Source organism: Electrophorus electricus, chromosome 17 (genome assembly GCF_013358815.1).
Source record: "Electrophorus electricus isolate fEleEle1 chromosome 17, fEleEle1.pri, whole genome shotgun sequence".
Classification (NCBI taxonomy): Eukaryota; Metazoa; Chordata; class Actinopteri; order Gymnotiformes; family Gymnotidae; genus Electrophorus; species Electrophorus electricus.
Genome location: NC_049551.1, coordinates 13,054,843 through 13,064,842, shown reverse-complemented (window position 1 = coordinate 13,064,842; position 10,000 = coordinate 13,054,843). Strand labels below are relative to the sequence as shown.

General features: G+C 50.1%; 1 protein-coding gene across 1 annotated transcript in view; it reads right to left on the bottom strand.

Annotated features, from left to right (window-relative positions):
• Window positions 1-1,776: 1,776 nt before the first annotated feature.
• Window positions 1,777-10,000, bottom strand: part of fgf11b (fibroblast growth factor 11b) — a 32,323-nt gene continuing 24,099 nt past the window's right edge. Inside the window, exons 4-5 of the mRNA XM_035535794.1 lie at window positions 2,115-2,313; window positions 1,777-1,901 (exon numbers count right to left, since the gene is read on the bottom strand). Coding sequence (XP_035391687.1) covers window positions 1,777-1,901; window positions 2,115-2,313 — 324 coding nt within the window. The remainder of the gene's footprint in view (window positions 1,902-2,114; window positions 2,314-10,000) is intronic.

The window sequence follows — 10,000 nt, the reverse complement described above, 5'->3', positions numbered from 1 at the left end:
GGCGGGGAGATGGTGAGAAGGAAGGTGTACGTGGAATAAGAATCGTCTCGCTCAGTCAAACCTCTCAGCTCCGATTTGATGCCACTTTTCCTCCTCTGAGTTTGGGGTTTGGAGTTGGAGGAGAGAACTGTGCACTAACCCCAAACAAAGTCCTAAATGCCCAGGGCCAACAGCATCTTGGCACCGAGCTGTTGGATTTGGTTTGGAAATGATTGGTAATGGATGCAAAAGTATGCACATACACACACACACACACACACACACACACACACACACACACACACACACACACACACACACTCTAAAAGAAAATGGTACAAGCAAATGTTAATGTAAATTCCACTCACATCCTTAATACACAAACCTACAGAGATGCCCGCCCACTTGTGAGCGCGCACCACACAACACACACACCACACACACACACACCCCGTTCAGTGTCAATGAACCCTCCAGAATGTTAATCTCCAAGCTAAATTATTTCTTTCCAGTATAAGATAGACGCTACCATTCCCACGACGTACCGTGAATAATTCAAGCAATCATGGCTGAACTCCAGAAAATCCCCTGAAAGTGTTCCATCAAAGCGCTAGTGAAACAAGGGCCTGGGGTAATCCCTGCATGTTTGGCCCCGATCGAAAAAGCCTCGACTGGCCTGGAAATAGTCTAGTTACGTTTTCACCAGAGACGCTTTCCCTCAGTCCTGCTGGGCGGTGACACATTTTCAACCAGAGGCGGATTAGAAGACCACTAAGTGACTTGGCCCGAAGCCCCCCTCTGTTTCCAACACACCAGCGTGGTTATCATCCTCCCCCTCATCTTCATCACTGGGATTGTTGTCTTTTTTTTTTGTCTACAGTTATCTTTTCTTGGACTCTAGGTGGCAAAGGATGGGGGGAGGGATGGAGGGAGGGAGGAGAGAAAACAGTGTTTGTTTCATTAAAAAAAGCTCTGTGCAGGAGAAGGTGACCTGCTGAAATCTGATTAGACAATGCGGTCTTATTTAGTTCAGCTGCCCAACTGAAGCTCCTCTTCTGGCTGCCGCCCAGAACGGCTCGCTCTCCCTCAGCACCAGCCCCATCTGTCCAATAGAAAATTGATTTGACTGCTCCCACTCCTGCTGGTTGGGCTCTGATTGGCTCCAGGCCTGGAGTGAAGGCATCACCTGGTGAATAAAGGAGGAGGTCTGAACCAGCATGAGGTCTTCTGTGTTAATGACTGTGGTGGTGCTAGTCATTCGCTGTTCTCCCTCTCTCTCCCTCTCACTCTCTCTCTCTCTCTCTCTCTCTCTCTCTCTCTCTCTCTCTCTCAAGCACACACGCATGTACACACACACAGCTCAAAGTACCCCTTATGTCAATAGCACTATCACCCCCCCCAAAAAAAACCAGGCCGCAGCAACACACAGCTAGAGGGGTGCTGTCCGGTGTATCTGCAGGGTGAATTGCTATGGACCGAGTCTGTAGCTGGCATATGACCCTGGGGTGCACCACAGGTCTGCCGGATCTGGATTGTGGAGAGTTTGGGGCGCTCATGCTGGGTGATGGATGAAGGACGTGGGGGCTCGTCTGAGAGGCTGGGTGAGAGAGGAGAGGGGGAGGGGCTTCCGTGTTCGTCGGAGGCTCACGGGGCGAGCCCCCACCCCATGTCACCCCATGTCAACTCTCAGCCAGCGGCTATAGAGGTGAGACCTTCCTGCCCAAGTGCATGATGGGGGATGGAGTTCGGAGCGCGTGCGTGAGCGCCTTCCCCCTCCCCCTCCCTCCGGCCCCTGTGCTACGAGGCATCGGCCGTGGACGCCCCCTTGTGGTTCGAGGGCGAGTCCGATGTCTTTGCTGTCTTTCGAGGTGGGCTCTCCCTGGACCCCACCTCATGTAGTGATGGGTCCTTATACATGGCAACTAGAGACGGGCAACAAGGAAATAAAATATGGGACCCGTTACCTTAGCAACAGCAGGACAGTGAGCAAACAAAATATACTCTTAAAGATGTTAAAAGCCAGAGGACAAGTTTGTATTAAACAGACGCGAGATATGATATTAGCTTCGAAGGTTTTGGACTAAGCATGACACACAGTCCTGTGTGGTCCTGACCTAAGTCAGGGGGCGACTGACCTTCAATGACCTTGGGCAGGAAGTGGGCAGCTCCTTTGTTCTTCTTGACCCGGTTGCCCTTCATGACCTGCCCTTCGCGGTTGATGCCGATGTACCAGGCCCGGCCCGACTGGGTCTGGCGGTACAGCATGGACGAGTAGGTGACGTAGTAGTTCTCAAACACGCTCTCTTTGAACTTGCACTCTGGGTTGAAGTGCTCCTGCAAGACAAGCAGACGCAGGCGAAGGCATCAGCAGACAAGCGCGCACAGAATTCTACATCTGTGCGGTGGGTGTGTAAGTGTGCGTGTAAGCTTACATTTACCGGACACTTTTATACAAAGCAAACATACAATTATGACTAAGTACGACTTACGCAATTGAGGGTTATGGGACTTGCTCAGGGGCCCAACAGTGGCTGGACAAGAACCAGCAACCAAAGTCAAGGACTTTAACCACTGAGCTACCATTGCCCTCGATAAAAGTGTGGTGAGGTGTAAGTGTAATAAAGTGTGTGGTGTGGTGTGTAAGTGTAATAAAGTGTGCGGTGGGTGTGTAAGCATGCATCTTTGATCTGCTGTAGCCCATCTGCTGGTGTGCTCGGTAGGTTCCGTTCCCGTTTCTGAAGACGGGACACTTTCTTATTCTTCTTCTCAACACCGCACTAACGCTGGCATGGCCTGTAATGCTGGCATTACGCTCAGCAGTGCTCCTGGAGTTTTTCCCAAATCAGTGTGTTTGGTAGGTTGAACACGGTCCACCAAACAGACGTACGGAGGCAGCAGAGGTGCTGCGGTTGGAAACTCACCACTAATGAGAGGCGAGATGAGGGCCACACAAACTGTGCACGAAGAACGCAGCGGAGGCGTTTCCAGTAACGCGGCCGGCGGTTACGTCTGACAAACATACCTGATGGAATGAGTCCCCTCCCGCTGTGTTACCAACGGCATCCAGGCTGGCACATAACTAGCAACCTACATATGCAAAGGGTATGTAAATATACATGCAAACTATGGTAACGAGTCACATGAGAGTGTCGGAAATGTTGACAGAAGAGAAAGATCGTCTGTTTCACTTTTAACAGACTCAGAGTTAAAAAAAAACCTAAAAAATAAGTAGCAGTCTTGTCACAGCTATAACCTCTCTGGGAATCCATCATCTTCCTAAGTTCAGTTTGGCCAGGACAGAAAATAACCGCACAAGTTCTGTCTCACCCACACAGCCATCTGTCCTCCTACAAATCCAGACCCGTGTTACTATGAAACTGTAACTAAGAGGACATGTCTACTATCTCTCTCTTAGTCATCGTCTGGGTCCTTTCACCGCCGGGAAAGTGAGCCCAGTCTGCAGGGCAGCTGACTGAAGCTTCTCCTGTCAGAAAAGCAGGAGGAGAAGGAAGTGGGGAGCAGGAGGAGGGGGGGAATGATGGAAAGGGAGGAAGGGAGGGAGGGAGGGAGGGAGAGAGAGAGGGAGCGGGGAACAGAGTGAAGGGCGAGGGAGTGAGGGAGCCACTGAGGGAAGGAAGGATGGAGCAGATTGAGGCAGAAGGAGGGAGAGAGCGAGGGAATTGGAAAGGGAGGAAGGGGGAGGGAGGGAGGGAGGGAGATGGAGAGAGGGAGCGAGGGAACAGAGTGAAGGGCGAGGGAGTGAGGGAGCCACTGAGGGAAGGAAGGATGGAGCAGATTGAGGCAGAAGGAGGGAGAGAGCGAGGGAATGATGGAAAGGGAGGGAGGGAGGGAGGGAGGGAGGGAGGGAGAGAGAGAGCGAGGGAACAGAGTGAAGGGCGAGGGAGTGAGGGAGCCGCTGAGGGAAGGAAGGATGGAGCAGATTGAGGCAGAAGGAGGGAGAGAGGGAGGGAATGATGGAAAGGGAGGAAGGAAGGGAGGGAGGAGAGAGAGGGGAGCGAGGGAACAGAGTGAAGGGCGAGGGAGTGAGGGAGCCGCTGAGGGAAGGAAGGATGGAGCAGATTGAGGCAGAAGGAGGGAGAGAGGGAGGGAATGATGGAAAGGGAGGAAGGAAGGGAGGGAGGGAGGGAGAGAGAGAGAGAGCGAGGGAACAGAGTGAAGGGCGAGGGAGTGAGGGAGCCACTGAGGGAAGGAAGGATGGAGCAGATTGAGGCAGAAGGAGGGAGAGAGCGAGGGAATGATGGAAAGGGAGGAAGGGAGGGAGGGAGGGAGGGAGAGAGGGAGCGAGGGAACAGAGTGAAGGGCGAGGGAGTGAGGGAGCCGCTGAGGGAAGGAAGGATGGAGCAGATTGAGGCAGAAGGAGGGAGAGAGCGAGGGAATGATGGAAAGGGAGGAAGGGAGGGAGGGAGGAGGGAGGGAGAGAGAGAGCGAGGAACAGAGTGAAGGCGAGGGAGTGAGGAGCCGCTGAGGGAAGGAAGGATGGAGCAGATTGAGGCAGAAGGAGGGAGAGAGGGAGGGAATGATGGAAAGGGAGGAAGGAAGGGAGGGAGGGAGAGAGAGAGGGAGCGAGGGAACAGAGTGAAGGGCGAGGGAGTGAGGGAGCCGCTGAGGGAAGGAAGGATGGAGCAGATTGAGGCAGAAGGAGGGAGAGAGGGAGGGAATGATGGAAAGGGAGGAAGGGAGGGAGGGAGGGAGAGAGAGAGGGAGCGAGGGAACAGAGTGAAGGGCGAGGGAGTGAGGGAGCCACTGAGGGAAGGAAGGATGGAGCAGATTGAGGCAGAAGGAGGGAGAGAGCGAGGGAGAGAACCCCAGGCAGGCCAATAAAGGCCTTCTGCTCCATCTTGCAGTTCGTCTCTGTGTGAACACTAACTGTCAAATATTATATTTCTTCCTACCTTAGTGTGCAGGCCAAAAAATGCAACATTTGAACCTTTCTGTCTCCATCAGCTATTTATTTCTCCAACTGTACCTCCTCCCCACCTCTCTCGACCTGCTTCAGACTACGTCCCTCTTAGACATCGTTATCGCACATTTGCTGACCAGGCCCGTGCTGAATAACTGATCCCTGAATAATTATGAGGTTCTCTATCAGAAGATCCTTGAAGCCTCTGCATGGTAACCCATGACTCGCGGACTGGCTGACTGGCTGAGCTGGGATGGCAGCGTCTCTGGGCAGAGCAGATCCTGGTGAATCGAGGTGGAGGGGGTTAATACTCGAGGTGAGGGGGTTAATAATCGAGGTGAGGGGGTTAACATGTGGCTGGTGTGCGTGCGTGTGTGCGGCTCCATTCAGCATACAACACAGCATTTCCACCCTCCCCTCCCTGCTCAACGCACTCCTCCCTTCTCTTACTCCTTTTCCTAAGTCTCTTCTCTCGCTCTCTCGCTCCCTCGCTCCCTCTCTCCCTCTGTCTGTCTCTCTGCAGTGGTGTCTGATTACAATCATCCTACCTGCTCCAACAAAACACCTTCTTGCTGGAGGTTTTTTTTTCTTTTCCCCCAAATCAGTGTGTTTGGTGGGTTGAACACGGTCCACCAAACAGACGTACGGAGGCAGCAGAGGTGCTGTGGTCAGAAACTCACCACTAATGAGAGGCGAGATGAGGGCCAAGACAAACTGTGCACGAGAAAGCAGGGGAGGCGTTTCCAGTAACGCGGCCGGCGGTTACGTCTGACAAACATACCTGATGGAATGAGTCCCTTCCCCTATGGTGCCAACGCATCCAGGCTGGCACATGATTAGCAACATACTAATCAAAGGGTATGTAAATATACATGCTTGTTACTATGGTAACAAGGTATGGTTATGGTAGCGTAGGAAGTGACAGAAGAGAAAGATCGTCTGTTCACTTATAACCGACTTTAACAGAGCCAAGCCAATGAAATGAAATGGAAATGAGCCCTGTTAGCCCATCTCCCAGAGCCCGATAGTGAGGAACTCTGCACACGGGGCTTCGTGGGCGGGGCATATGACGGCACCTTTACATAGATTTTGCAATCAAATAGGTCCTTGCAGCTTTTTTTGTTGTTGTTGTTCAGAGAGCAAGAAATTGACAGGAGGAGGCGGAGCACTTCTAATAAATACACTTTAAAGAATTTCAGATTCCCACTGCATTTGGGACAAGTGGTCTCCGGTAAATATTTATATTGGCCATCCACATCCTTTACGTTGAGCTGAGTTAGTGCTTTTTTAAAAATCCTTTATTAACATCTACGGAGAACCAGCCATTAGCCTCTTTCGCCCGAAGTGCCCAACGGCTGCACCCCAGAACCAGAGGAGCCGGGGAACCCCACGGAGGGGCATCAGACCAGCGGACGTCCGGAGACCAAATGTGACCTCCACACCTGTCCCGCTCACGGTGGGGATAGACACCCCTGAACGAAACACAACACTTCAGACCCAAATGAATAATTAATACCTATTATGCTATTTATATGCTATTTCAAAAAGCACATGCATAATTCAGCATCACTTTGAATCATCATAGATTCCACCGACAAGATGGACGAGACGATTTTGAAGTTCTCATAGTGCACACAACCACACCTCCAAACGGGTTTACGCCATCGGTTCTCAAACTATCCACAACTAATCTGGCCACAGACTGAACTAGAAATCTTAACAGGATTTTTATTTTTTATTTTTTTTTTTTTATGTCTGGCAGATAACTGAAAATGAGTAGTCAGGACCAGTGAGAATAGACCGCGAGGGGATGAGGTAGGCGCAGGGTCCCCTCGCCAGGTCGCTCAAAGGGTGCAATTCCTGCTCAAGCCAGCAGGGGTCAGGGCAGAGCGAGCGGCAGAGTTTCCAGTGCACGGCATACTCACGTCTTCAGTGAGCCATACTGCTCACTGCGTGTGCTACAGTCGCTCTGGGTGGAAAAGTGCACAATCTGTTACAGGACCAGGCTTTTTCTCCCCACTGGTTATTTACTTTTTTATTACACGCACTAAAGAAATTTTTTTTTAAATCCCAATTAGCTCTAGATAATATAAAACCGTTCTTACAGGGAACACAACTCCAAAAATACATCTCATGGGAGGAAAATACATCAAGGAATAAATAAAAGGTCCAAGACTAAGCAATAAATGCATTAAAGTGCTGGATACTAGTGATCGTCAGCAAAAAATGTAAATAAAATGACAGGAGTAGGAACAGACTGTAGGAAGGTTACGGAGGCTAAGGGCTTCATCCCCACAACCTTAACTACCCCCATCTCTGGAGAACCATAATGTCTTCTGCAGTAACTTCTCCTCATCATCATAACTCAACATAAAATCTGCTTAATGGCGTTTGTGTTTATGCCATTGTGTGTGTGTGTGTGTGTGTGTGTGTGTGTGTGTGTGTGTGTGTGTGTGTGTGTGTGTATGTGCGTGCATGCATGCTAATGTAAGCATATTTGTTAATCTGTCTTTTTGTTTGTGGGAACATAAACATGTGTGTATGTATGGCGCTTGTTGTGTACAGTACATATTCGCATTGCAGTGTCTCGTACCAGTTACATGTGCGCAGTAAACCTCAGTGCTGCTGGATGTGTGTGTGTGTGTGTGTGTTTGCGGCATGCCATGCTGCATGAGTCGTTAAAGCACAAACGTCCACATTTGGGAGTGGTGTGTCACGTGGTGGGGAGGTTAACACACAGGAGACAGATCGAGCCATCTGGTTAAGCTGATTGGCTGCCAGAGGTCTGAAACAACCACGGCGGACAGCATCAGGCAGGGCTCGAGTAGAGGGGGCGGAGGTGGTGGAGGCGGTGGGTGGAGGGAGCAGACAGCCACACCACCCATCCATCCTGGCTCATGGATTGATGGGTGATGGGCTTCTGTCAATAAGCTTCAGCTTAGCCTGGCATCTCGGGCGTGAGAGGTGGGGACCGCACCTCACTGTCCGCCCCAGCCTGTGGCAGGAAGGAACGATGAGCCCAGAGGTGCCCTCTCAACCTTCTGCTGTGTACTGAAACATCCCAAAAGCAGGAGATGGCACCCTGAGAAAGGCAGGAATGGCCACAGAGCCATTCATTCCCACTCCCATTCACATTCCCACTCCCCATTCCCACTCTCTCTGCCACTCTCACTCCCCATTCCCAATCCTGATCATAGCAGGAGGCAGATCAGAGCCAAAACTATTCCTGTCAGATCAAGCTGCTTCCAATTGTGTCAGCAACCCTGTTCTCCATCGCTCTCTTGCTCTTTCTCTCTTTTTTTCTTCCCTCCATCTCTCTCTCCCTTCCATCCCTCATTCACCTACCATTTCTCTCTCTCTCTCTCTTTTCTCTCTCTTTCTCCACCAGTACAGAAGGTCTTTTCCAGAGCATACCATCGATAAAGTGGGTCAGCAAGGGGATATGACACTATTTTTATCAGGAAACCGTTCTCTCATGTCCATACCACAGGTAGCAGAGCTCCGCTCAGTCAAACACACACACACACAAAAGGAGATTCCCTCGACATGAGCTCAGAGAGGCTTTGGGGCGTTTATGGTTCTGCGCGGCTTGCATGTAGACTCGCTCTGCTGCAGGGTTGGACTGTATGACACTGATAACCATTACAAGTCCCAGTGTCCAGTTGAGCAGAAAGTGAAAGGACTTGAAGGGCTTAAAAACATGATGCACCAACTTATGATGCACTTATGATGCACTTATGATACACTTATGAGGCACATATGATGGACTTATGACACTTATGATGTACTTATGATGAACATATGACACACTTATGATGTACTTATGATACACTTATGATGCACATATGATGGACATATGACATTTATGATGTACTTATGATGCACTTATGATGCACATATGACGCACTTATGGCGCACTTATGATGTACTTATGACGCACTTATGATGTACTTATGATGCAGATATGTACTTATACTTATGAAGAACTTATGATGCACTTATTCAGAGTAAGAATCACTTTACTAAATTAATGCATCATGTAATCAATAGGCTTGTTTTTGGTGTTGTAATAGCAGGATGGGAAACAGAGAAGGTCCCCCCCCCCAACACCCCCTCACCCCCTCACCCCTCACCCCCTACCCCCCCACCCCCTCACCCCCTATCCCCTCACCCCCTACCCCCCCACCCCCTCACCCCCTACCCCCTCACCCCCTACCCCCCCACCCCCTCACCCCCTACCCCCTCACCCTGGGTCTGTCACTGCTCCAGCACACTCTGTCATGCTGACAGCAAATGTCACAGTGTGAACATTTGTCAGCACTGTCATTTCCATTCTCCAGAGAACATGAGCCCATGGTTAGAATGCACACATGCCCACACATACACTGTTATCTGTATATATATATATATGTGTGTGTGTGTGTGTGTGTGTGTGTGTGTGTGTGTGTGTGTGTGTGTGTGTCTGTGTTGTGTGTGTGTGTGTGTGTGTGTGTGTGTGTGTGTGTGTGTGTGTGTGTGTGTGTAAACATATACATAAAAACAGCTGCTATGTTAACAGACAATAATTTCATATCCAGATACTACAAAAGTGATAAGATACTGCAACATTAACTCAGCATGTAAATATGCAAATATTGCATAACACACTCCCTGCAAATAAACTGTATTTCCCAGAATTCACTTCAGTTAGACCAAGTCTGCCACTGTCCAAAGATACCGAAAAGAGCAGAAAAGACATTAGGAGAAAAGACAGCCCAGGCCTTAAGGGTCAGTAGCAGGGGTCAGGAGGTCAGAGGAGAAAGCCACAGGGTCATATCGCCATATCACCAGAATTACCTGGTTCAGAATGACCTGGGTCAGAATCACCTGGGTTAGATTGACCTGGGTCAGAATCACTTGGCTCAGAATGACCTGGATCAGAAAGACCCGGGTTAGAATTACCTAAGTCAGAATTGCTTGGCTCAGAATGACCTGGGTCAGAATCACCTGGGTTAGAATTACCTAGGTCAAAATCATTCGGCTCAGAATGACCTGAGTCAGAATGAGCTGGGTTAGAATTACCTGGGTTAGAATTACCTGGGTCAGAATCACTTGGCTCAG